The 27,408-nt window shown below is 38.8% G+C and overlaps 2 protein-coding genes and 1 long non-coding RNA gene across 3 annotated transcripts in view; 1 reads left to right on the top strand and 2 right to left on the bottom strand.

The window, feature by feature from the left end:
- Positions 1 to 13,612, top strand: part of itgav (integrin, alpha V) — a 43,160-nt gene extending 29,548 nt beyond the window's left edge. Inside the window, exons 21-32 of the mRNA XM_084725489.1 lie at positions 40 to 107; positions 735 to 879; positions 1,246 to 1,338; positions 2,268 to 2,347; positions 4,660 to 4,740; positions 5,190 to 5,295; positions 5,450 to 5,608; positions 6,180 to 6,314; positions 7,893 to 8,006; positions 11,963 to 12,070; positions 12,176 to 12,295; positions 12,921 to 13,612. Coding sequence (XP_084581615.1) covers positions 40 to 107; positions 735 to 879; positions 1,246 to 1,338; positions 2,268 to 2,347; positions 4,660 to 4,740; positions 5,190 to 5,295; positions 5,450 to 5,608; positions 6,180 to 6,314; positions 7,893 to 8,006; positions 11,963 to 12,070; positions 12,176 to 12,295; positions 12,921 to 13,013 — 1,302 coding nt within the window. The 3' untranslated portion in view covers positions 13,014 to 13,612. The remainder of the gene's footprint in view (positions 1 to 39; positions 108 to 734; positions 880 to 1,245; positions 1,339 to 2,267; positions 2,348 to 4,659; positions 4,741 to 5,189; positions 5,296 to 5,449; positions 5,609 to 6,179; positions 6,315 to 7,892; positions 8,007 to 11,962; positions 12,071 to 12,175; positions 12,296 to 12,920) is intronic.
- On the bottom strand, positions 11,935 to 20,785 carry LOC146323275 (uncharacterized). Its single transcript, XR_014771336.1, has 4 exons — positions 20,296 to 20,785; positions 12,893 to 13,098; positions 12,206 to 12,279; positions 11,935 to 12,068 (listed from the first exon to the last, which is right to left on the bottom strand). It is a non-coding gene; the product is annotated as an uncharacterized LOC146323275 (long non-coding RNA).
- A 710-nt stretch (positions 20,786 to 21,495) lies between these two features.
- On the bottom strand, positions 21,496 to 27,408 carry LOC146323274 (alpha-aspartyl dipeptidase). The gene is made up of 8 exons (XM_084725486.1): positions 27,208 to 27,408; positions 26,650 to 26,738; positions 25,796 to 25,870; positions 25,181 to 25,260; positions 24,701 to 24,874; positions 23,040 to 23,099; positions 22,254 to 22,336; positions 21,496 to 21,667 (listed from the first exon to the last, which is right to left on the bottom strand). Exons 1-8 carry the CDS (start codon positions 27,300 to 27,302, stop codon positions 21,607 to 21,609), a joined length of 717 nt encoding a protein of 238 aa, XP_084581612.1. The 5' UTR covers positions 27,303 to 27,408; the 3' UTR covers positions 21,496 to 21,606.

Here is a 27,408-nt window from a genome sequence, read left to right as displayed (position 1 = left end):
CTTCCTTTTGGTTTTTCGCTCCTTTTCTCCCTCCTTCAGGCTCACATCCTGTTGGACTGTGGAGACGACAACATCTGTAAACCCGACCTGAAGTTGTCAGTGAAGAGGTGAGAAACAGGAGGACTGCAGTCTGAAACGATTTGAATCAAATCTTCAGATTATTGTTTCTTTCTTTTTTTTTTTTTTTTTTAGTTTTCAGAGGTGATCCAGACTGAAAATCTGTCAAATTCTGTTGTTTTTTGTATGTAATGTGATCAACAATATTCACTTAAGATAACAAAGACTGTTCTGAGAATAAAAATAAACACTAACAATATCAAGATTTTATTTCATCACTAACAGTTCAAAACAAAGTGTCAAACTTTGTTGGAAAAGTCAACCAGAACAATGACTGAATTTTAATTTTTGGGTGAACTAAAAATAACTTGGAAGGTGCTTAATAATGATGAGGTGTCAGAAAGATTTTGTGTTTAATAATAAACGTTATTCATTCAGCACTTTTCAGAACAAAGTGTTTTATGTGGTTGAATCTGGATGAAAACATTTCAGGAGACTCTGAGGCAAAATGTTGGAAATGAAACGATGTGCCAGTTTTAATTTTTGAGGATTCAAAGTCTGAGTGAAAAGAAAAAAAAGACTTCTGTGTCGTAATGTTCACCTATTTTATACTAACATGCCAACAAATCACAGGGTTCAAATAAAAATGTTCGGTTTGTGTTCCCGTTGTCTTCCAGCGACCGTCAGCAGATCTACATCGGCGACGACAACGCTCTGACTCTGGAGATCAGCGCCGAGAATCAGGGAGAGGGAGCGTACGAGGCCGAGCTCCACGTCTACCCTCCACAGCAGGCCGACTTCACCGGGGTCGTCCGCAGTCAGGTGACTTCACCGGACACAGACATCATGTCTATATCTGCTCGCTCTTCCTGTTGCTTCACTTCTTTTCACACTCGACTGCTGAAGGTGGAAAATACTGCAAATCCTTAAAAACGCTTAAATTTTAATGTGACATTGAAAAAAAGAATGAAAAAATATATTTGAAACTAAAGTTACTTGTCTTGTAATTGCAGGAGCAGTTTAGTTTTCAGACATTTATTTTAGATGTTGATTATCAGGAAAAAAAACACTTGTCTAAAGAAGCTAGCTCTTCTTCTTCTTCTTCCTCCTCCTCGGTCTTCTTCTTCTTCTTCCAGGAGATCAAACTGTGATGTTACAGTCTGTTGTCATGTTGTCGTTTTGTTCCAGACTCTCAACCGGCTGTCCTGCGCCTACAAGAAAGAGAACCAGACCAAGATGGTGGTGTGTGACCTGGGAAACCCCATGAAGGGAGGAACCAAGGTCAGTCAGTCACATGACAGGACTGTAGACCACATTGTCCTCCTCTCGTGCTGCATTCAGGGTCTTTTAGGAGCTAAGCTGACATGTTAGTGGGCTGCCAGTCTTTAATTTCTCCTTCAGTTTCCAGGAACCCAAAATAATTTTACTCTTCTCATAAGCAGCGAAGCATCCATCACTCTCACTGAGTCAGAGAACAGAGAACGTTACTGCAGAACAAACGATGTCCTGAGATCACCCATAAAGTCAAAATAAATTTAAATGTTTGGATTTCAAAGTTGATCAGGGAAATGTTGCTGTGCTGTCCTCATCCAGTATATTTTTTCATTTTTTATTTGACTGTCAGCTACATACAACAGATGTGTTTATGGCTAAATTAACTGTTCTTATTAAGTAATGCACTTAACTTAAAAATGTACAATTTTGTTTATTTTTTAAAGTTAATTAAATTAATACAGGCAAATAATCCACATAACACTCATGACATTATGACATCACAGTGCAATAAATAAAAATAGAATTAAATGAAAATAGAAGAAACAACAAACAAAGAGAAAGTAATAATAAAAACAAAACTGAAGGGATCGCTTCAGTAATATAATGTTCACAGTACCAACACAGTCAGAAAGTGAAATATAAATGTGTCAGAGTTTTTTAAAGTCCCTCAGTTCTTCACGAGAGCAGATCTCTTTTTCTCTGTACTGGTTTGTAGATTTTACTTTTTCCAAAAGAAACTGGCTCCACAGTGTATTTTTGTATTTTAGATTCACATTAGTTCTTGATGGAGCTTTAAATATAAATATTTCACCTGGCAAAATAATTGTTTTTTTTTTCTTTTCTTTTTTCTTCCCTCCTGACATGATGTTCTTTTCTGTCTCTTCCTGCCTCCTGATTGGTTTGTGGCCGTCTCTATCTCTGCTGTGATTGGCCAGGTGCTGGCAGAGCTGCGGTTCAGCGTGCATCAGCTGTCGGAGGACGACACGTCAGTGAAGTTTGATCTGCAGATAGTCAGGTACTGTCCCATCCCCCGTCTCTGTCCTTGACCCCCACCTCCACAGATACACAATTAATTAACTAACCAACTAAATTGTTTTAAAGAAAAAAAAAATCCAGATTCTCTGATTTCAGCTTCCTAAATGTGAATATTTTCTGGTTTCTTTGCTCCTCTCTGGGGTGGAGCCTATCCCAGCTGTCATTAGGCGAGAGGCCGGGTTAATTGAAGAAATAATTGATTAATCGACAGTGAAAATAATGGTTAGTTGCAGCTCAAGTTAATGCCTGCTGGATTTTGTCTTCAGCATAAATGCTGTACAACACTTCTTTATCATCTGTCCATGTGTTGTTTTATTCCTCCTGTAACTCCGTGTTGATGTTGAAGCTCAGTGAACAAAAACAAACTGGTTTGTGGCTGCAGATTTTTTTTTTTTAATGGCAGCTGAAATAAAAGGCAGGGAGGGCTCGACCAATCAGAAGCGTTGATGGTTGTGCGAGGAGGCTGTTCTGCAGCCCTGCTGTCACATCAGCATTCAGTGAAGCAGAGCTGTTTCTCTCCTGACGCTCATTTAAATGACAAAAAGGCAGAAGTGAACCACAGAGACAGCAGTCAGAGTTTACTGAGAGAATCTGAGCGTGTTTGTGTTTCTGTGGCAGAGACGGAGGGGGAGGTATGTTAATGACAGGTTTGACTCTGGTTACAGTCTGACAGCTTCACTTCTCTGCTCTGTAAAATGTGTCTTCAGCAGCTTCAGGCTGCAGCGTTTGGAAGAAGTCAAGTCTTCCTCATATTAAAGTTCAACTACAACGACATTCTTACGTTAACTGATCCCTGCAGGGTTTCACAGCAGATTTTCTTAAAAAAAAAAAAAAAAAAAAGTTGGGATGCATGCTGCAGTACTTTTGGGTGTTTATTGCCAAGAAATTGTGGGAACAAATGAACACTGCAAAAAAAAAAAAAAGTGGTGAAAACTCAAAGTCAGCTTGTTTGAGGAAGAATGAAACCACTCTGTTCTCTGTGTTCTATCTAACCTCAACAAAAAGCCTCAAGATTGCAAAAACTCTTTTGAAAATCTGCTTTAAATGTAAATGAAAAAGTTCACTTTTTGCTTTTCCACAAAGACATAAAATCTTTTTTGGAGCTCAAACTCAAAACCAGCACAGAATTATAAGAATGTAAGTGCACATATAACATGACAAAATAAAATAATATGACAGAATAGTAAATAATAAACCTTGGAACTCACAGGAAACTACAGTGATTGGTCAAGTTTGCAGAAAAGTTGCACTGATTGTCCGCAGTGACTGTTGTGATCATAATATCACAACTTCCTAGAGGGACTGGTTAATTATTTTTTCTATAAAATGCTGATCACAAAGTCCAAGCTGAGGTCTGCAAATGTCTTGTTTTGTCCAACCAACAGTCCAAAACCCAGAGACACTCAGCTTTACATGATGTCAGCTCACCATTATCTTCATTATCAACTAATCTGTCGATTATTTTCTCGATTAATCCAGAAAATGGTGAAACATGTTGATCAGTGTTTCTTGAATTCCAAGATGACATCCTCAAATGTCTCCTTTTGTCCACAACTCAAAGATGATCAGTGTCTCAACTCAAAGATGAAAAGAAACCAGAAAATATTCATATTGAAGAAGCTGAAATCAGAGAATTTGAACTTTTTTTTAAATTACTCAAAACAGTTCATCAGTGATCAAAATAGATGGTGATTCGTTTGATAATCGATCAATAATCAATTATTTGATGAATCGTTGCAGCTCTAAAATGGAGAAAAGCAGCGAAATCATCACATTAAAGAAGCTGCAACAACTGATTTTGTCAGTTTTGCTCAGAAAATGATCGTTTCAGCTCTTTATCAAAGTTGTGTATCTGGAAGTTGAATAAATCACAAACTACAAACACAAAGACATTTTGTTAGACAACCTTGTGGTGTTAAAGACCATTAAATGATTAATTGAAACTTAATATTTAAGCTATAATATGTAACATCTTTGATTATTGTTGACTACAAAGATCAGAGGAAAATCCAGACACTGAATGTAAATTTGTTTATCAGAACTTTTTTTTTTTCTCAATGGACCCTCACATTTATCTGGAAACTACTCGACAAAACTCCTGTACTTTACCTTTAAAAGGATGTAACTTTTTCCTGTAATTAAATGAAGAGGCAGCAGCACCACCCTGTGGCTGCTTCAGGCATCGCAGCAACAGACAATCTGTTGAATCTGTCTGTTACTCACATCTGTTTCACTCATGTTTATGTGTTTGATGATGTTTGTGTTTATTTGTATAAATTATGTTTGTTTCAGCTCCAACCAGTTCAACAACACGAGTCCTCGAGTGTCCAGCATCACCAAACTGGCCGTCCTTGCTAAAGTCTCCATCAGAGGGTAAAACACACACCCACACACACACACACACTTTTAATTAATGAGAACATCTTATGATTTTGTAGTTTGCTTTTTAATAAAGCAAATTATCAGTAGAATCTGCAGCTCTGCTCGGCTGTACAGAGCTTTATAGAGACCATAAGCTCGCTGTTGAACACAGCTGAACTGTTCTGGTTCATTCTCCACTCTCTCATAGAATCATTTTCAGAGAAAAAATTGTAAAAAAAACGTCACTACACATGACCTGCAGATAGACACAGACGCAAGTTGGAAAACACAGTGGAACATTCAGCAGCTGAGGAGACAAAATCAAACCAATACTGTATATCTGTGTTCACAGCTTTATTTTATCTTTACAGTATTTATGTTTTTAATATTAATTTAGCATGTCTGTAGCTTACAGTGTAAAATCTGCGTGTGTGTGTGTGTGTGTGTGTGTGTCTTCACAGGACGTCGTCTCCAAGTCAGGTGCTGCTTCCCATCGCCAACTGGAAACCTAGAGATCCTCCAGTGTCAGGAGACGACATTGGACCACAAATAGTTCACGTCTATGAGGTACACACACACACTCTATGTCATAGATATACATGTTTATTATATGGCTTTGTTAAATACTTTATTCTGATTGGTCAATTTTGAGTGTGTTTCAGCACATGGATCAATAAAGAGTTAACCTTCCTCCTCCTTCTCCTCCTCTTCCTCTTCCCAGCTCCAGAACAACGGGCCCAGTACGTTCAGTAAGGCGGCGCTGGAGGTTGCTTGGCCGTACCAGTTCAGGAACGGCTCGCTGCTCTACATCACCAGCTACGAGACTGAGGGACCTATCAACTGCACCACAGACATGGAGATCAACCCGCTCAACGTCTCGGTGAGACGTGCGCACGCACGCGCGCACACACACACACACACACACACACACACACACACACACACACAGAAACACTGCAGAGGTCAAAGCTGCAGCAACACTTAACACACAACATAAAAAACGACACACTTCATCATAAAACAGTAAAATGCACATATTCATGTAAAATCAGGGTTTGATTGTTGTAGCTGTTGATGTGGAGCTCAGTTTGAACTGCAGCTGCTGAAAATCTTCACATCTGTTCAGCTGAAACTGAAATGTTTTACATGAAAAATGACTAAACATGATCAATATAGTTCATCAACAGTTTTCTGTTAGTGGACTAAGTGATTATTTTTGTGCGTACAAATCTTAACCTGTAAAGTAACTAGTTACTATATTACTTATGTTACATGTAAACTTTGTTATGTGTTGGAGTAAAAGTTAAAAAGACGCATGAAAAGAGAAGATTTAATTAAAGTATCTTAAAGATCATGTGCCACTGTCAGGAACTCTGGGAAAAGAAAGAAGTGACATGTGACAGGAGAGTGATTATTGTGTGTGTGTGTGTGTGTGTGTGTGTGTGTGTCAGAACCCGCTGACCTCAGCAAAGAACACCAGCGGGGATGCAAACAGAGACCGAGGGATGGAGGGACGGAACCAAAACCAGGTCCGCAAGAAGAGAGACCTGGAGTCCAGAGACGGACAGAGTGACCTGCAGACTCTGGTACAACAACATCTTCCTCACTGTGTTTACAACTCACTGCTTCTAAACTGATAGAACATGAGCAGAACATCACTAGAGCTGCATTTTTCACCAATTTATGACCAAAAATAACAGATTGATTATGCAAGAAAATAAATGACAGATAAATCCAGTGTTTCCTCTAGGATTTTTTTCAGCAGCGGGGGCAGGCGTTCCGTTTCTCTTCTTAGAGAAATATTTCAATAAACTCATCTGAAAAATGCAGTCAGTTGTTACATAATGGTGTGTAGATATTAATGTTAGCCAAATACTATCAATTAGTTTACTCACGTTAGCGACACTGAGTTGGCACCGGGCCAAATTAACTTAAACTACCGATAAGTTACGTAACGTTAGCTGGTCACCAACATATTGTGAACGTCTGTTTAACGTGTAAAAACTATGTCGAGTTATCTCAAGCTAATAACTTACGTCTACCTCTTCTCCGGCCGGTAATTCGCTGCTTTATTGTTTCTGTAATTCGGAAATTCGCTCCTCTGACTCTGCCCTGTCGCCTAGGTGCTTGACGTGCTTGACGACCGCGCCCCCCAAACAACGCTAGCATCATGCAAATGAGCACGTGCAAGTATATTTCCATACTGAGCAAGACAGTTATCTGCAGTTTACCTTAGTGCTCGCAAGTACCCGACAGGAGTCTGTTTTGAAGGTGGAGAGATGCGGCGGTGGTGTATTTGCATCAACAATAAAAAAAAAAAAAAAAAAAAAAAAAAGAAAGAAATTTGAAGGAGTGGCGGCTAGGATTTAGGAGTGGCGGGTAAATAGTCAGCGTGGCTATTTACATCTACATGGCAGAAACAAACCATGATCTTTCCTTAAACTGAACCAAGCTGTGGCAGAAAACTGTAAATAATGATTTAAAAAATGAAAACAATAATAAATAATGACGATAATTATCAGAAAAGGTTTGATTGTATTTAATATATTGGGAATTCCAATTTTATTTTATTAGAGTATAAATAATAGCAGCTTCAAATGTTTAGAAACTTTCCAAAACCATTGAGACAGTTAGAGTTTTAAAATGACTTGGCCATTACAAGTATACTGTAAGATGATAATAAATGTTGATAATAAATAATGATAATAAAAATGTAAAGAATAGCAGTAAAACATTATCAGACTGAGGATTTGATCATAGTTGTCATTATTCTGCTTTTACATATAAAGTCATCAGATAAAATGCAAATCAGAGGTCAGGATTAATATGTAGAAACAGTAACCTGATATAAAGATATAAAACTGATACGTACAATTATCTGCCTGTGACTGTTTTGACTCGACAACAAGAAAACTTTTAAATTATTTTTCTCAGTTCTGACCTCTGAGAAGTTCCTGCCTTTAGTTGTTGCTTCAGTGCAAACAGACACTTTTATCACAACTGAGTGTTTCTAATTCAGACGAGATCAGATAAATGAGAAAATGTGCATAATTCACATTACTGAATGGAAAGGCCATTAAATCTTCATTTGTAAGGAAACTTTCTGCTGCAGATGATTTTCTATATGACTCACTGTGTGTGTGTGTGTGTGTGTGTGTGTGTAGGACTGTACCACAGCAGAGTGTCTGCGGCTCAGGTGTCAGGTGGGTCGTCTGGAGAGGAGGAAGAACGCCATCATCTTCATCTACTCCCGACTGGCTGTCAACAACTTCCTCCGGGTAACAAACAAATAAATATACTGTAAATATAAATGTGTATAATAAATATCACATCAAACATGTAAAACTTCAGGATTTCATTCTGATGAAATAATTCATTTGAGAAACAGAATTTAGTAAAAACATTCTGAGCCCAGCTTCCTGATTGAAATGTAGGTACAGGTAGAAAAAAACAACCTGCTGTTGTCTGGATTTTGGATGAAGTGGCCCACAGAGCCAGACTGCCATTTATTTACAGCTGTCAAGGATTCTCGTTTTATTAGGGCCCGAGCACCGACCTCGGTGCGAGGACCCTATTGAAATTGCTCGGATTATTTTTCTTCTTCTTATTATTCTGGCAATAGTAAATCGCATATTTGGAGGCCTTAACATATATGAAAACTCATGAAATTTGGCGGCTGCGTCAGTCCCGGCGAAAAATTACGTATTTTAAGGGTCTCGCAAATGGGCGGGGCGAAATGGCTCAGTAGCGCCATCTACAGACGAGCCCCGACGGCATGTTTCTCCGACGCGCACGAAACTTGGTACGCAGATAGAACACATCGGGACGCACAAAAAAGCCTCTTGGAGCCATGGGCTAAACCCTACAGGAAGTTGGCCATTTTGGATTTGGCGCCCGTTTTTGGCGTTTTCCACGTGTCGTATTTGAACGAACTCCTCCGACACGGTTCGTCATAATGACTTCAAAATCGCTGTGTACCATCTAGACAACTGTGTGATTAAAAGTTATTAAAAGTTTCACGGCATGATAAAGTGCCTGGATGTTAGGTGGCGGCGAATTTTGGCGTTTCGCCATGAAACAGGAAATGGCTATAATTTTTGGGGTACATGGTCAGATCTGCACCAAACTTCATGTGTATGATCAGTGTATGGGCCTGAATGGAAATATATGAAAATATTCCATAATTGTCATAGCGCCCCCTGGTGGTGACAGAAAATGACTTTTTTTAGGTTGTGACGTGCTGCTCCAGGCGTGTTGATTATTTCTAGCTCAAATTTGGTGAAGATGACCTTAACAAGTGGGTGATGCTACATTTTGAACGGCGTGACGGTCCGGCGAAGGGTGTCGACGCGAGAGAGCGGCGAAAGACCGCGGCCCGAAAACATGACATATTTAACAATAACTTCTGTGTGCAAGTTTATATCGGCATGAAATTTCACATGTGTGTGACAGGTCCCGGCCTGAACATATGACATTAATTTCGTTGATGGGCGTGGCCAAACGGCTTGACCACGCCCTTTAAACTTCAGCCCCCCCACCACGTTTCTTGGACATGAATGAAACTTGGTACACATGTGTATCACACCCAGACGCACAAAAAAGTCTCTTGGAGCTATAGGCCAAACTCAACAGGAAGTTGGCCATTTTGAATTTCCTGGTCATTTTTGGCGTTTCACTTGTCATGCATTTTAACGAACTCCTCCTAGAGGAAGAATCAGAATGGCTTCAAATTCACTGCCTACCTTCTGGACTACACTCTCATCAAAAGTTATTAAAAGATTTTCCTCATGTTGAAGGGCGTGGCCATAGTGTGGCGGCGAATATTGATGTTTCGCCATGAAACAGGAAATGGCTATAATTCTGGGGTACATGGTCAGATCTGCACCAAACTCCATGTGTGTGATCAGTGTATGGGCCTGAATGGAAATATATGAAAATATTCCATAATTCTCATAGCGCCCCCTGGTGGTGACAGGAAATGAAATGTTTTACAGTCTGAGGTCTTGCTCCAACCACGTTGACTATATCAAACTCCAATTTGGTCTGAAAAGCCTTAAGACCATGATGATGCTATATCCTGAATATCAGGACGTCTCGTCAAACGGCGTTGCCCTGGCGGCGTGGCGAAGGTCCATGTTTCGCCATAAAACAGGAAGTTGCTATAACTGGACTGCACATGGTCAGATCTGCCTGAAACGTGACATGCTTATTAAGAGTCCCGGTCTGAACATATGGTATGAGTTTCGTCCATGTCTGTGGCCAAATGGTTTGGCCACGCCCATTAACGCGTTTCGCCAAAACACAGAAAGTGGCTTTAACCTCCCTGTGCTTGGTCAAAACTGCCTGAAATTTTACATGTTCATTAACAGTCCCAGTCTGAACATGTGATATGAGTTTTGTTCATGGGCGTGGTCAAATGGCTCGACCACGCCCTTTGACGTGCGGCGCCGCAAATAGTGAGTTTCGCCGACGTGCACGAAAATTGGTACACATATGTACCACTGGGAGATGAAGAAAAAAGTCTCTTGGACCCGTAGGCTAAAGTCAACAGGAAGTCGGCAATTTTGAATTTCGTGCTCAATTTTGGCGTTTTCCACATTACCTCTTTTAATTAATTCCTCCTACAAATATTTTTCAATTGACTTCAACACTGGTGTGGAGCATCTAGACAAGTGTGTGATTAAATCTTATTTAAAGATTTAGTCAGTGTTAAACGCTGTGGCTGTAGCGGGGTGGCGAATTTTGGCGTTTCGCCATGAAACAGGAAATTGCTATAACTTTAATGTAAATGAGCCAATCTGCATCAAACCTCACATGTGTGATAATAAGCATGCCCTATGTAATACTGGGGGCAGGAAATGACAGTAAATTCCTTTAAAAAGTAGTTCATTCAAAAATGAAATTGCACTAAATATCTACTCATTCCTGTGCTGATGTGAGGAGGGATGAAGATCTCCAGTTCACAAGACACTCCCATAGTTTAAGCAGAAAACAGAACTGTAGTCAAATCCAGTGCAACTGAAGTGAAGAGTGATCAGATTTAAAATGAAAAAAAATAAACAGAAAAACAACAGAAAATGCCTCCATGCTGCACGAATGCTGTAATCCTGGAAAACACTCAGATAACAGACAGCATTCTTCTCAGAAATAGTGACTTGTTAGGCACACAGTTTAACAAACTTTCAACAGAGAAGAAAATATCTGAAGACTTTCACATAGAAGAGAAACATCATTTCTTTGCTGCAGCTGTATTACTTGGGCTACAGCATGTGTACCAGCTTCAGCTGTGGCACGCACTTCCAGTCTCAGAGGCTACAGAATTGTCCAATCTGCATCAAACTTAACATGTGTGATAATAGGCATGCCCTGAACACAGATACGTAATACTGGGAGCAGGAAACAACACTGAATTCCTTTAAAAAATAGTTCACCTAAAAATGAAATTGCACTCAATATCTACTCATTCCTGTGCTGATGTGAGGAGGGATGAAGATCTCCAGTTCACAAGACACTCCCATAGTTTAAGCAGAAAACAGAACTGTTGTCAAATCCAGTGCAATTGAAGTGAAGAGTGATCAGTTCTATAATGTAAAAATGAACACAAAAAGCTCACAAAATGTCTCCATGCTGCACGAATGATTTAATCCTGGAAACAACTCAGACAACAGACAGAGTTTTTCTCCGAAACAGTGACCTGTTATGCATAGAGTTTCCTTAGCAAACTTTCAACAAAGAAGAAAATGTCTGAGCACTTGGACATATAAGACAAACGGTGTTTTTTGGCTGCAGCTGTGCCACTTGGGATAGAGTTTGTGTTCGTGCTTCAGCCGTGTGCATGCATTTCCAATCTCAGAGGCTACAGCTGACAATGAGGCTGAAAACACGGTGTAAATGGTGTCTTTTTGGGTTACATTTTACTGTCACCTCTTACAGACACTTAAATCACACCACAGGAGCAGTACAGAGACAGTTTGTGGGTTATTTGTGCGCACTTGAGGTCTTCACCCGTCCTCGCATCGGCACGGGGGAGAGTGGGTGTCGAATGCCGTTTGGTTTTCCGGGCTCACTGTGGCTTCGGGGCGACATCAGACGGCCACAGCCACGCGTAGCCTCTCCGCTCCGGGGCAGGTCCGGCCATCGGGAGGCGGTGGCCGGCCCCCCGAGTGGCGCGGGGGTGCTCGGGCCCGTTCATCGCTGCTTGCAGCTTTAATTTTGGTTTGTTTTTACTTTTCAGACGGAGAATCAGAATCGATCATATTCGGTTCTATCCACAGCCTCCTTCAGTGTCATCGAGATGCCGTACAAAAACCTGGTGTCAGAGCTGCCGTCCAACAGCACAACTGTAAGAACAAACACACACACAGACGAGTCATCAGTCATCATCATCAGCATACAGAGAGATAGATAGTTTAAGTAGAGTTTAACTGTTGAGTGTGTGTTTTATCAGGTGAGTGTGTCAGTGGTGTGGGTGGCTGACCCTCCTCGGTCGGTCCCGGGCTGGGTGGTGGCTCTGGCTGTGCTGGCAGGACTGCTGCTGCTGGCGCTGCTCATCTTCATCATGTACAAGGTGAGAAACAGAAACACACACGTTCACACTCGTCCAGCTCAGTCAACGTGTGTTTCCAGATGTTAAACATAAGTAGGAGATTCATTCACATTCACTGTAATAAGAACAAATATGAAAACTACGGTAATGGTCCCATAATTTCATGGCAAACAGGTGGTAATTGCCAAGTAATATATTTGAAATTTCTTAGAAATTACCCACAAATTACCTCCAAATTTCATGGTATGTATTAAATACAAATTAAGAAACTACCAGCTATTAAGTGCTTCTTTAGACATACTGGAATAAAATAAATTTTCAAAATATTAGGTTAATCTCTAAGAAATATCAGTTATGATAATTATCACATATTTGCCATGAAATTATGGGTAAATTTGCAGATAATTTCAAATACATTTCAAATATGTGAAATGTAATTACCACCTACTGGCTTTAAATGTAGAAACATGTTGCAAAAACTTCAGTTTCATTGATCACAGCTGCCAAATCAAACAAATAAGCACTGATGCAAACTGTGCTTGTACTTTGTTGTCAGTCTGGATGTGAAACAGGTCTTCAGGTGCATCATGATGATCTTTAAAAGTTTTTAAAACAAACCACTTCTTCTTCTTCTCTTCCTGTACAGCTGGGTTTCTTTAAGCGGGTCCGCCCCCCGCAGGAGGACTGCACTGAGAAGGAGCAGCTGCAGCCGGAGGAGAACGGCAACGCTGACGCCTAGAGGTCAAACTGTGAGGAGCGCCCCCCTCTGTTTGTCCAGAGAACTTCAGGGTAAAACGGCCGCTGAGAGAATTTCACTGTGTTCACTGTTGAGAGGCAGATGATGGTTTAAGTTGGGGTTTTTTTTTTGGTTTTTTTTTCCTCGTTATTTTGTGTTTGTGCCAAAAGAGAAACTCCACCTGGTCACAGAGCTCAAGCATTAATATTTTAAAGAGTAGTTCAACATTTGTTGCTGACTGTCACATGTTCAGATTGATGCCACTCTCGTGTCTGTCCAGTAAATATGAAGCTGGTTAGCCTAGCTTAGCATAAAGACTGGAAACAGTGGGAAACAGCTAGCCTGGCTCTGTCCAAAGGTAACAAAATGCACCTAACAGGGTGATGTGCAGGACTGCCTTATTCTTTTAAAGCTGCAACAATTGATCAAAGATTAATTGATTATTAAAGTAATTGCCAACTACTTTAATAATCATTTAATTTGTTATTAATCAGTTAGCATTTAAGATGGTAGTTTGAAGCACATTCATTAAATCTGTGACTCCTTTGATTTCAAAATTGTATTAGGCCATATTACAATTTCAATAAAATTTGATTAATTTTTCCTGGCCTACTATACATCTGTTCAAAACAAATCTGCTTTCTTAAATCTGTAGAATGATGCGTAGGCCAGGATCTCTGCAACAACACAATATTTTTTTTCCAAATGGTACTTTGGCACAAATTTTGCCTTTAATAAATATTGTCATTCATTCATTTTCTGTAAACGCTTAGTCCGTAAGGGTCGCGGGCTGCTGAAGCCTATCCCAGCTGACATTGGGCGAGAGGTGGGGTAATAAATATTGTGACTCCTGCAATTTGAAAATTGCAGTAGACCATATTTCAGCCCTATTTAAAAAAACAAAAACAAAATTTTATATATACATATATATATATATATATATATATATATATATATATCTATATATATATTTTGTATGCACTGGTAATCAGATCAGTCATTGGGATCTGAAGGAAAAGATGTTATTGATAATTCGGCACACAAACACAACAAACAAGATTTTAAGAATTAAGTGAGATAATTAGTGACTTTGGTGGAGTCTGGACAGAGTCAAGCAAATGTTGAACTGCTCCTTTAACATCCTGATCTAGAACACTTCATCGGCTGAAAATACAGACGAGGCAGAACATTTTGTTTTTCTGGAGATACGAGGTGTTTGTCTGCAGCAGAGCCTGAGTTGGAGTTGGGCCTGATGTTTAATTTGCACATTCTCTTTTTCTTTTTTGTTCAAACCCAAAATGATTGAACTGAAAGTCCAGAACTGCTGATAAATTCAAGATCTTTTTTTTTTTCCAACCTGCCCTGATCAGCGACACTGTTTTCTTTTGAATTTGTCCACAACAGTGGAACAGATCTCTCCGGGTCTGTCCAAGATCTGATCCTCAGAACGAATCCTGAGGATCAGGTCAGATCAGGAGAGCAGGTTGGTGCTTTTCTGCTTGAGGATTAGCTCGCCCCATACAGGTACATTTAAATAAAACAACAATCACACAGTATCACTTGAACAAGAAAATTCAGAATAAAAATAAATAATCAGAAAATAAGTGAAATAATTTTGCAAATGAGCACCTAACTTATAAATGTATGATGAAAACAAACGATGCAAGCGAAGCAATGAGATTAAATTGTAAAAAAGGCAAATGAGGCAATGAAGCAGAGGATTGTGGGTATGTGACTTCCTCAAACAGAGCTCCAACATTCATCAGAGCCTTTATCCTTTTAAAACGACAGCAATAAAGCAGCAATAAATGAAATGAGAAGTGGCCGATGAGCTGCATTCAGGACTCTATTTTTGGATAAAGGTAGTTAAGTTTGCGATGAGACGGAGTGTTACAGTAATATATTTACCCTGACATATTCGTTTTGTTTTTTTCCTGCTTTGTGTGTGTGTGCGTGTGTGTGCGTGTGTGTGGGGAAGTTGGTTGAGAGTCATTACTGCTTTGCTTTGGGATGCTGCTCGGGTGTTTTCAGTGTTTTTTTTTTTTATTATCTTTTCTACAAAATGATGATGATAAAAACAAAAGTGTGTCCTGTTCATTTCAGTGTGATCAGAAACTGTTTTGCAAAGTTTGCTTCTTTGTTGACAAAAATGCTGTTTGGTTGGAAAATTATTGCAAGTGATGAGTTTATCATTCGCCTTGTAAAACTGACTGTTGGCTAAACCCCTCCCCCAAACAGCGACATCCAATCATAGCGGGGCACAACAGGTCTTCAATAAGTCTGAACAATCCTCTGAAGCTGCAGTCATTAGCACAGCACTGTGTGGACGTTGCTTCTGGATGCTATTAGAGTTTAAGCTAGTGTTAGCGGCTCAGGGGGGCGGCCCGCTGTACCAAAACATTAATAGTTCAAAAAATGTCCCACTGGACGGAAAACCCATTTGTCTCACAGCCTGTTGACCCAAAAACAAATGATAATAATAATCCAATAATACACACTCAAAAACAAAAGAAAGTTTAGAAAACTTTCAAGGCAACATGCTGCAATAATTTTCTGAATTTTGAGCCCAACTCAAATTCTTGAGTTCTGAAAAAGCCTTACCAACTACTGATCTTTTGTTGAGATAATTTACTTTTCTTCTTTAGATAAACTTAAAGCTTTGAGTTTCAGAACTCCCCAAAAAATGTATTTAAAAAATTGAGTGAAAGCATTGAAGTTATTTTTATACTCTCAATTAAAACCATTTAATTTTCAGGCACCAACATAAATCAGGTTCACAGCTCACTGTGACCGTTTTCTTAACATTAAAGACTCAAGTTTATCTAAAGAAGAAAATAAATCATCTCATCTAAAGATTATAGGTTGGCAAAACTAAGTTTATTTCAAATTTCAATTTCTCTTTGCTAATTTATTAAATTTATCATCAACTAGTTTGATAATCGATTAATTGTTTTGGGCTATTTTTTAATAAAAGATACTCGGTAACACTTTACTGTAAAAGGTCCATTAATGAGCATTAGTTAATGCTTAATAAGCACTCATTATTAGTTACAACCATAATAAGCATTAATGAGCAGTTAATTAATCATAAGCATTATATTTTGTTAACATTAATGTAAATTAGGGTACAAACTGTTATTATGGTTGATAAAAATGTTAACAGCTCCTTTATGCATGTTCACAGCCAAGAGAAAAACATTTTTATAAATGTTTATCACAACGTTATAATCCTTCAAATCTGGACTTATTTTTTAGGTTAAAGGTTGAGATCAGATCACTCCATGCTCTACATGTACAAATTTACTTTTTTCTTTATTTTCAAGTAGATGTTCATTTACTTATAGCCTAACCAATAACCAGTATTTATTGTGCATGTTATACAAGTCAGAAATAAGCATTAAGTATAAATAAATAAGCATTATTAAGCATTAACTAATGTTAATTAATTGATCCTTATTCTAAAATACTTAAATTTCGGCTTCTTAAATGTGAATATTTTCTGGTGTCTTTACTCCTCTCTGACAGTTTTGAGTTGTGGACAAAACAAGATGTTACTTTGGACTTTGGGAAAAACTAATTTACATTTTTCACCATTTTCTGACATTTTCTGGACCAAACAACTGATTGAATAATCAAGATTAATTGATTATGAAATAAATTGATGATTTAGTTGATGGTAAATCTGCAGTTATCATTTAAACTACACCTGTGCTGTACGAGAACAGAAAGGTTGACGTGGTGACAGTAACTAAGAAGGGCGGGGCTTAATGAACGGTCAGTTAGTTACAGTTCTAACTCTCCTGTGCTGCACTGAGGCTTCTTTGCTTTTTCCACCTGTTCTGATTTTTTTTTTTTTTTAAAATAGTATTATTTGATGGCAGATTTCAGAGTCGTGACTGGCAGCTTTGCTGAGAACGAAAACACGACACAGCCTGAAAAAAGCTGGTTGCCATTTTTCTGTTTGTATGAGTGTGTATGTGACTATATATAAAACAAACAATAAAAAAAAAAAAAAAAAAAAAGTCGGTACATGAATTTGCCCATATTGGGTTTGCATCATGAATTAATGTTAAAGGTTGATGATGATTTTAAATATATATTAATCCAGTTAACAATCACAATGAAATAACGCCGCAGGAACACTTTGGTTAGCACATCATACAACGATTTTTTATTCTTTCACTGGTATCTTATCCACTGCTTTCATTTTTGTCGTCCCTCTGAGTCTCCTCTGCCGCCACGAGACGTCATCAAGCTGTCAGCGAGCTCTTCATGTTTTTGGGATGATATTTTTAGATGCTGAGTTTTTAAATGGAGGAAAATGCTTTAATTTTCTGTCCGCATCAGAGGTGATAAAGGCGAGATTGTTTCAGGAGCTCATTAGCGTCTCTGTGTCCCAAATCTGACAAGGTCGATGTTCAGTGATGACAGAGTGGCTTTACTGCACTGTTGAAAACGTTTTCTTTGGGATTTTCTTGGCGTTGTCATGTTTAGTTCAGACTAATGTAAAACTTTTCAGTTGTCGCAGGGTTCAGCAGGACTGACGTCGGTTCACGTTCAGATCTAAATGTTTACAAAAGCTTCATTTTATTTAAATATCTGCAGCCACGTCTGTCATTCTCACTACAAGTTTTACATCAATTATAATTAATTTGTGTAAAAGTTTCAATAAAATCAGAGCCTAAAAGCAAAAACACTTAGAACAAAATGAAACCTGATCTGGAGTCAGTCCTGCTGCTGTCTGTCTGTCTGTTGTTGTTTGAGGGGGTTTGTAACTGTGTTTTATATTTAATACCACTGTCTGTCTGTCTGTCTCCGTCTTTCTTTCTGCCATGAGAAAATATGGACTATTTTTGATGTATGTATTCTTTCACCTAGAAAATAAAAAATAACTGTTTCACATGGAGATGATTTCACCTTTGAGCTGAAATAAACTGACTGTTCACATTTTATTCAGTGGTTTGTCTTTTTTTTTTTTTACTGGATGGTGAAACTCAACACATAAAAACTGACATAGAAGTTGGACGTCTGATCTCTGAAACGCGCAGATGTGAGACAAACCAGCACTGATCACTGGTCATTTCCAGCCACAATGAAAAAGTCTGAACGGACAGAAAAGATACAAGATTTTTATTTCCATAAGCTTAAACTGAAGACTTAACTGTGATCATTCTGACTAAATTGCAATTGTGACTTGTGATATCAAAGAGAACGATAATGTTTATATCATTATTCTCAATTTTATTGAAAAAAATAAAAAATTATAATGATGACATCTGCATTTTTTTTAAAGGTTCATCTGTAGGAGACTGGCCCGTTACAAGACTAAAGAGCCAAGAGTCGGGATGTAATGATGCATCCTGAAACAGTTAAAAATCGATACAAATGTGTGATGACTAAAATCGGTTAAGACGAAAAATAAATCAAAATGACATTTTTAAAGAGCAGAGCATAACCTTTCATATCTGACCGTAAGAGACCGGGAGACCCGGAGAGAAAAAGGTGTGTGCGCTTCTGACAGAGCTGGTTGGACAGACTGTGCACGGTCAGCCATGTAACTGCTCTGTTGAGGTGGCTGGATCGGTTCACCTCTCCTCTCCACCGTACCATCTCTCTCTCCCACTCCTCAGCCAGCAGAGCCGCATAATAATGACGATGAGAATAATGAATTTTAAGGTACAACACATTTTCAAGGTGCTTCAGTGTTAAACTAACCAGTTACATATCTACATCATATTTGCAGTTCATTTATTGTATTACTTTTTGCAGACGTTCATGAAGCTGTTTTGGACACGTCCTGCTGTCTCCGTATATTGTGCACATTTTTATAAAAAGGAAAACATGCGAGCCTTAGTTTGTTTATTTGAAGAGATTTCATTTATTTGTATTATTCATTTAGTTATATTGATGTGGGATTTGTTTTAAAAATCCTTTTTTTTTTTATGATAAAATATCATTTTAGTTGCACTTTTAAGAAGAGGACACAGTTTTTTTGCAGTTTAATCTACATCAGAGATGAAAAAAATTAAGAGGGATTCTTTTTAATTGGTTAAAGAGAAAATATATGTTGTAGTTTATATATATTGCATAGTTGTGTTTTGCAGCTTACACCCTGCCTCAGATATGTTGTCTGAGAAATAATTAAATAATAATATAGGAATATGTTTTGGTCATAATTTCTCTGCAAGCTCATTTTGTTAAAAAGAAAATTGTGAAAAAAATTTATCAAATGGTGAGTTGAATGCATTATTACATCCCTAGTCACAGAGGATCAAAAATATTAATAGAAAGGAACTTTGTTCTGAAAATCTTGAATGCCTAATGAAAAATGTCAATTCATATATGTTTTTAATATATATTACACTGAACTTTGTCACTTAAATGTGGCAGAAGTGGTCCATTTTTTTCTCTTCTCCATTATCCATCACAACCAACATCTAAATACTGTGGAACATGTGAAGAACATTAAAATCTCCATCCTAAAAGGAACCTTCTTCAGTTACTGAGGGCCGCTGATTAACGCCAATCCAATGATCCATCTGTCAAACAACAGCAGACACGGTGTCTAAAAGGGAACCCCAGATCCGCGAGATGTCGCGAGAGTGAAGATTGTGCCCGTAATCATGAAAAATGTCGCGAGAGTTCGAGCACATTTGAGTTTCTCTTCTAGGTCCAACCATCAGACAACCAGTGTGCTTTTCATTAAGTTAAAGGTGACTCGTCAAACAGCACAAACCAATGCATATATTAGATAATTTAAAAGATCCACATATTTAAAACAAATTACAAAATTGAAGACTGAGTTTTTAGAAATTGTTCATAAGTAAAGGCTTCTATGGGCATTCAGCTGCAGTCCCTCTGACAGCTAAAACAGCTGTGCAACACGTCATCAGTAAGTGACTTGGCTTCAGACTGACTGTGGAAGGAGGATTTTTTCATTTCGGAGTTTGTCTCCTCTGTCCTCATGTCTTTTCCTCACATCCCTCTTTCATTTCCTCGCTGGGTGGAGCTAGGACGTGAGAGAAGGAAGCGCGTGGAGGAGACAAGGAGACCAATTTACCAAATGAAAAGCACCCAGGGAGTGATGGACACTACAACTACATGCCACTCCAGCAATGGCGGAACCGCAACATGGCGGAAGACACGAGTCACACAGAGACACGCAGAGAAACGCGGAGTCGCTGGATTCTATAGAAAGCTAAGATCCTCGTGTTTGCATTAATGTAAAGCAGCAGTCAACACAACAAACCAGCTAACAACCAGTTTCAACACTGAGCCAACTTACTGTGTGTCGTCTTCTTCACGCCGATCAATCTCCAACAAAAAATGGTTTCATGTCCAAAAGTCCAGTTGATCAAATTTAGTAACACATTCGGTCCAAAACACGATTTACAACAACACAACCACACAAACTGCGAAAAAAGAGCTGGTAAAAGTTGTAATCCACTTTCATGGGCTTGCCCGCCTCTGTCACGCCACACAGACGCCATTAATGAACGTCATCTTCGCGCCAGTCCGACCGTTTGATTGACACCTAACTTGAGCCAATAGGAGCTTCCATTTCCCTGTCTCCAGCCCACAACAGCCAATGAGATTCCGAGTCTCTTCTCCTATGTAAAAACAGAGCCAATCAGAACAGATTGTGTGGAGAACTTTATTGATGCCTCACCTTGATTAGAAAGTTATTTTATTTACTTTCATTTATTTGTTTTCTGTCCTTTTTAGATAATAGTTTTGTTTACTTTGTGTGATTCATTTTGTACTGTAATGAGCGCGGTGCTGATGTTGTATCGCCATGTTGTATAAATCTTCTTCAATTCAAAAAACAAACCAAAAAAAAAAAACGTTAGAGTCAAAGGAATAGAGGTCAAAGGGAAAAAAAACATACCAGTTTGTTAAGAAAAATTTAGGGTAACCCTTAAATTGTGTTACCTAAAGCCTCAATTCTCCGTGTTATTGTCATTCAAAAATTAACAAACCTCTAAAAGTACGAAGGTAGGTCAGATTTTTTTTTAAATGAAAAATTAAAAACATAAAATTATCAAAATACTACAAGCTCAGTTTTGTAAACCGTCCATAGCTGACAGTAGAACTGCGCTGCTGTATTGTGACATCAGTAATAATGGTGGTACTCTAGTTTTTTGAGGTGGTATGTGGTGTAAAAAGTTTGAGAAAGGAATGAAAAAATAAGACATGTTTTATCTAAACATCATAATGACTCTAAAGCTGTTAGAGGCCCCTTTTAGTTGCCTAATGGTACAGTCCACCTCCAGCTAACAGATGCTGCTGTCAGTCAGTTAGCCATTAGCCCACTTTTTGCAGATAATAAACAAACCTGCTCTTCAGCAGCTCTTCATAGACTTTATTGGTAACACAGAGTGGAGTTAAAATGAGAAGATGATTTTAAAAATATCAGCAGGAGGATTCTTGATGTTGGTCGGGACTCACACACACTGAGAGAACACAGCTCCACAGGAACACGACGGATGTTTCTTTAAAATGTTTATTCTGTTTTGACCAGAACAATCTGAGCGCCGTCATCCACAATGATGTCATGACAGGGTGAGAGCGTCATGTCGGGACTCCCTCTGATTGGTCAGTGTGTCAGCAGGAAGCTGAGGTCACTGCCCGGGTCGTACTCCACCGTGGGCTTTCCCCTGAAACAACAAAACACAGTGACGAGTTACTTAGAGCTGCAACAAATCATCCATTATTAGTCGATTATTAAATTAATCTCCACCTGTTTTGATAATTGATTAATTGGTTTGAGTATTTAATAAAGAAAAAAGTCAAAATTCTCTAATTCCAGCTTCTTAAATGTGGATATAATTTCATTTAAAAAATATATATCAGCATGTGTAAATAATAATTAGTAAATAATTAAAACAAGCCAACATCAACATTTTTCACTGTTTTCTGACATTTTATCAGCAAACAACTATTAAAAAAAACAATTTAACCAATTGAAAAAAAATATTTTTGTGTAATGATGCACATTGTGTACATAATTCTTTTCTTGTTATGTATCTCTATTTCTATTCTATTAAAGCATATATGTATAATAAAAGTATATTATTGTTGAAAAAAGGCACATACCTTTACTGTATATAATTTGTTTTATTATAGTATTTAGTTAGTATTTATTATTATTTATTGCCATTTAGTCTCTGTGTATATTTGGTAGACTGTACAGACTTTAAAACACCTTTATCGATCTATTTATCTGTGTGTGGTGCGTGTTACCTGGTGAACAGTCTGGCCTTGGTGGTTCCCAGCAGCGTGGCTTTGTTTCCCTCCACCAGCAGCAGTGATCCCTCCCTCAGACCCTGAAAATGAATCACGGTCAGTTCTCTCATGAACACGAGCTGCCGTTTCACCTTCTTGGCCTGTTTTTGTCTGTGGCCTCAAATACTCCTCAGTTACTGCTGTTATATAAGATAAATACGCCGCTCTCTTGTTCCATCAGCCTTTTTTTTTTTTTTTTTTTTTGCAAAAACATAATTTACAGTGTTTTAACAGATTAGTTTGGATCCAACAAAGTCTCACAATAATACAAACAAACCGTCAGATGGAAGCAGCAGCAGACCAACAACTCCTGTGTTCTGTGAGCTAAAATTACTTTTTGTCAATGGAGTTGAATTTGTTTACAGAAAATGATATTTCCTTTGTTATAAATGTGTGTCCCTGCTGACCCTGTCCACAGCAGGACATCGATTAGCTTTCTACACCGGTACTCCTGCTGCTTCTCCAAACTGAGGACGTGTCGACCTCCAGCTGTCCCCGAACACTTCCAGCAAATGTTTCACATTAAAAGTGTTCCTGTAATCAGTTTTAATGTGAAACAGCTGTGAAGGAAGTGTTGAGTTTCACTGACAGCGGTTTAACATTTTATCTAAAATGGCAAAACAGCTGATAAAAACTGACCTGAAGAAACGTACATAATACTGAATGACAGGTGGACATCAAACTAATATAGAACTGAATTTCAATTATCAGAGGAAATTAATAATAAAGGCCCATCAATCTCACCAGGACACAGGGAGTGTCAGGTTCTTCATGGTACTGAGTGATCCGCTGCTCTCTGGTCTCCTGCACAACAACAACAACATGACAACAAACAAACAAACAGACTGATGTCAGTACAGCCTTCAGGATGGACGATAATTCATTAAAACAAAAATATCAGGATACACAAGACTCAGTTCACAATCATTTGTTCAGTAGTTTACTGCAGGGACCACCAGGGGGAGCCCTCCTTCACCACACAGTGTGGACTGAACGCTGCAGCATGACACAGACTTTTCACCCTTTTTTTTCATTACAGTTACCTATTAATCAATTAGTTGATCAACAAAAAAGTCAAACATTAAACACGTCACTTATTTTTGAGGCACAAATGCCAAAAAAAGTTCTCCCGTTTCTCAGATGTGATGATTTAATCCAAAAAATAACTGGGAACAAATAAGATGAATGTTTTCCACTCGTACTCGAGTGTGTTGTAATCTGAGATAACAGCAGCAGGGGATTGTGGGACGGCTGATTTGTAGTGTTTATGTCAAGGCTCATCACAAAATATTCAGTCCTATTCATTTATAATATGATTTATATTCTCAAACATGTCAAACATGAGACTGGATCTCAGTTTGCTGACTCTGCGTTTCTTTTTGTTGACATCAGCAGTTTTTACAGCTTCAAATGTTGCACAACTTCCTCCTGCGGGAAAAGATCCAGAACCCTCAAATAACAGCCGAGTCGTCACAACGAGACAACTGGTTCACTGCAGCAGCTCGACACAGACGGACATGAAGAGACAGAGGTCAGACCTGCACCAGGAGACACAACGTCCACGAGTCACTGGACTCTACCAACTTAATACAGAAGGAAAGAAGTCAAAAACGGATTTAGGATATCTTATCATTTATTTAGAAGATTTTATCATTTATTCAAAAGATTTTATTATTTAGAACATTTTGTTATTTATTTAAAAATGTTTTTAAGTTAGAATATTTCATTGCTGATTTAGAAAATATTTTTATTTAGAAGATTTTGTCATTTAGAATATTTTTTTACTGATTTAGAATATTTAGCTATGTGGAAATATTAAGAATATTTTATTTATTCAGAACGTTTTGCACCTTTTTTGAACCCCCTCGAAAACGACAGGTTGCACCTCGAGGGGTTTATCCTAATAAATAAATTTATTTAGTACATTTTGTTGTTCATTGTTGTTTTTAAAACATTCATGTAATGAAAATTTGTTCAGAATGAAGTGAACCTTTTGCACCGATCACATGATCTCCACCAGGCAGAATAACCGTCATCATCATCATCATCATCATCATCATCATCATCATTCACAACACACCAGCTTTTAATTGACCTGAGGTGGAGGATGACAGAAGGTCTGTGACGGCGCTGACTGATATGGCAGGTAATCGACCAATCACTGAGAGCAACATTATCACCTTGTGTGACAGAGGTTACATCATTCGCATCAGTCAGATAAAGACCACAGTGTTTTACTGCGTCCTTATCTCTAAAGTCAAGTTTCCATTTCATACACCGACACCGTGACTGTGGAGGGAGTTTCCACACCTGTTAATTAAACATGCAGTGAAATAAAACGTCTCCTCCTCCTCCTCCTCCTCTTCCTCTGTGTATGAAACAGAAGCAGAGATTTGGTGACTCACCCCCATGTGGCGGCTGTTGGGGTCGGCGTCCAGGTAGTGCGGGTTGATGTTGAAGGGGACGAGGCTGATGGCGGAGAAGGATGGAGGGTAGACGATGGGCATGTCGTTGGTGGTGTTGATGCTGACAGTGGCCACGTTGGTGCCGGCGCTGGAGCCCATGTAGGGGACGCCATCCTGGACGGGAGACGAGGGACAGGATGACAGAGAGCAGGGGAGTGACGGTGAAAAGGAGCATGAGGTGGATTAGTGCGGCCTCAGCGGTCAAAATGTGCACTAAATGAACAGATCTGGTTATTCATGTTTAAAGTCTGTGTAACGCAGCAATAACTGTGTTCTGAATTTGCCACACATTTGCATGATTTAAAAAAAAAACACAAAGTTTATATAATTAGGTCTCAAAATCATGAGTGTGTGTGTGTGTGTGTGTGTGTGTGTGTGTGTGTGTGTGTGTGTGTGTGTGTGTGTGTGTGTGTCTGTCACCTCCAGCACTCTCCTCCTGATCTCTGACACCACCTTGTTGTCATAGAGACTCTTCAGCAGCCGGAAAGTGTTTCCTCCTCCTACAGAACAAACAATGACGTCAGTACCTCCAAAAATACACTTCAGGCATCAAATGAAGGGCCTTTGTGCTTTAAAATATTAGCATTGAGCACTGAGTATATTTTTTAAAATTTATATCCACATTTATTGATATTCTGTTCATGAATCAAAGATTCATTATGGTGAGAATGTCATAAAATTACATTTCGACACAGAGTGATGTGATACCTGGTGATTTGTTTCAAGTTATCAAAGAGGAAAGACACTCTGTCAGTACTTCTGTCAAACACTCTGCTAGCTGCTCTGTCTGTCACTCTTTCACACACTGTGTCACTCTATGTGACACTCTGTCAGTCGCTCTGTCTGTCACTCTGTCAGTTGCTGTCTGTCACTCTGTCAGTTGCTGTCAGTCACTCTGTCAGTTGCTGTCAGTCACTCTGTCAGATGCTCTGTCACTCTGTCAATCGCTCCGTCAGTCGCTCCGTCAGTCGCTCCGTCAGTCGCTCCGTCAGTCGCTCCGTCAGTCGTTCCGTCAGGCGCTCTGTTACTCCTCACCTATAAAAATCCCCTCAGCCTTCCGGACGGCGTCGACAGGATCTGCAGCTTCATGGATGCTGTCCACCTCATAACCTGCAGGGTCCAAAACACACCAGAAGTTCCACATTAAAGATACACTCACTGTCCAGTTTATTAAGAACTGTTAGCTAAAAGAGATCTAACTTAACTTTAGTAAACTTCTGAACTTTTGAAATTTGTTGACCTGACTCATCCTCTCATGTACGACTGTAGACCTCAAACAAAGGGGCGTTAATGATTTGTAGAATGTTGTAAATGGAGGATGAAGTTTTTGCTGCTGTTGAGCTGTTTTACAATGAAAGTTTATTACCTCTTCCCATTAACAATGAAAAAAAAAACACATCATATAAATATACATTTTATACATGTGTACACTCTGTTCCTAATACAGTAGTGACTACAAATCACTCACAAAGTGAATTATAGAAGGTCATCTGGAGCTTTCAGTCTATTGTGTCACTTTCTCTCTGAATCAGGTCACAAAGATCATTTAATTATCAGTGGCTGCCACATTTATGAAGCTGCTCTTTTTTATCTTGATTTTCGGCACTGAATCTTTCCATGAGAAGAACTATCTAGATTTCTCCATGAAAATGGTAAATCATGTCACCCAATAAGGTCACTCCTGATGTTTTAACTGCATTTAAAAAGCTCACTCTTTTTAACTGATGTGTTTCTTATATTAAAAAAAAAAACATTTTAGTAAAAGCACTTTTGTGTGAAGTCAAAATCTGACAATGACAAAACTTTTGGAAAAACATACAGAGAATACTTAGAAAATACAAAGCAAAATGCACAGTACATATACACTATATTCTGTATATAGGACTTACCCAGAGTCTTAAACTTGTCCCTGGCAGTCTTGGTGTAGGCGTCTCTGTCATGCAGAGCGTAGGGAACAAACAGAACCCTCTTCACATCTCTGAAACACACAAAATATGTCTCAGTGTCATAATATTATGAAATGCATCTGTCAGATTTATACTCTGATGAGAAAGTGATTAAACCTTAAGACTTTTTAATAGATTATTGTCCTTTTTATAAAATAACTTGATGCTCACATTTTACATACTCTTGCCCGTTCGCTCCACACCAAACTCCATTGAAAAATCCGTCATTTTAAGGATCGTGTAGTGCTAACCTTTAAGACATTTAAGAGTTCTTTTTAAAAATCAGTTTATTCTTCTTATAGGGCTGCTTGTGTGCCGAACTGTACCACTCAACTACTATTTCACGCAAGATTTTGAAACATGTTCATAAAGGCGTGTATGTTTGATGAAATGTTGGAAATATAAAAATGCAGGATTTTTAAATGGGATTCCGGTAAGTGAAAACTTCAGACGTACTTCCTCTGCTGTGTGTGTGAATGGCCGGAGCTGCACTGAACTTACTTTCCGAAGAAGTGTGAGATGTGCTGCTGACAATGGTCCAGGTAGCCGCTGCCGTGCAGGGTGGAGTTGGACACCAGCAGGAGTCTCCGCTGCATCTCACCTGTTGGACTCACACACACACCTGTGGACTGGACTGAGCTCAGTTGGACAGACTGAAGACAACATGCAGGAGTGTCACTGCTGCGGAGTCCACAGGTCCAG

The sequence above is a fragment of the Lutjanus erythropterus genome, chromosome 8 (assembly GCF_056507025.1).
Source record: "Lutjanus erythropterus isolate fLutEry1 chromosome 8, fLutEry1.hap2, whole genome shotgun sequence".
Lineage (NCBI taxonomy): Eukaryota > Metazoa > Chordata > Actinopteri > Lutjaniformes > Lutjanidae > Lutjanus > Lutjanus erythropterus.
Note: the sequence above shows the minus strand (reverse complement) of the source record. Positions and strands in the feature narration are given on the sequence as shown.

Excerpts from the sequence above, each read along its gene's own strand:
- LOC146323274 (XM_084725486.1), bottom strand. The coding sequence starts at position 27,302 with ATGCAGCGGAGACTCCTGCTGGTGTCCAACTCCACCCTGCACGGCAGC. Across the intron at positions 25,261-25,795 it reads GGCTGAGGGGATTTTTATAG|GAGGAGGAAACACTTTCCGG; the intron begins GTGAGGAGTAAC and ends TTTGTTCTGTAG. Across the intron at positions 21,668-22,253 it reads AAGGCCAGACTGTTCACCAG|GGGAAAGCCCACGGTGGAGT; the intron begins GTAACACGCACC and ends TTGTTGTTTCAG.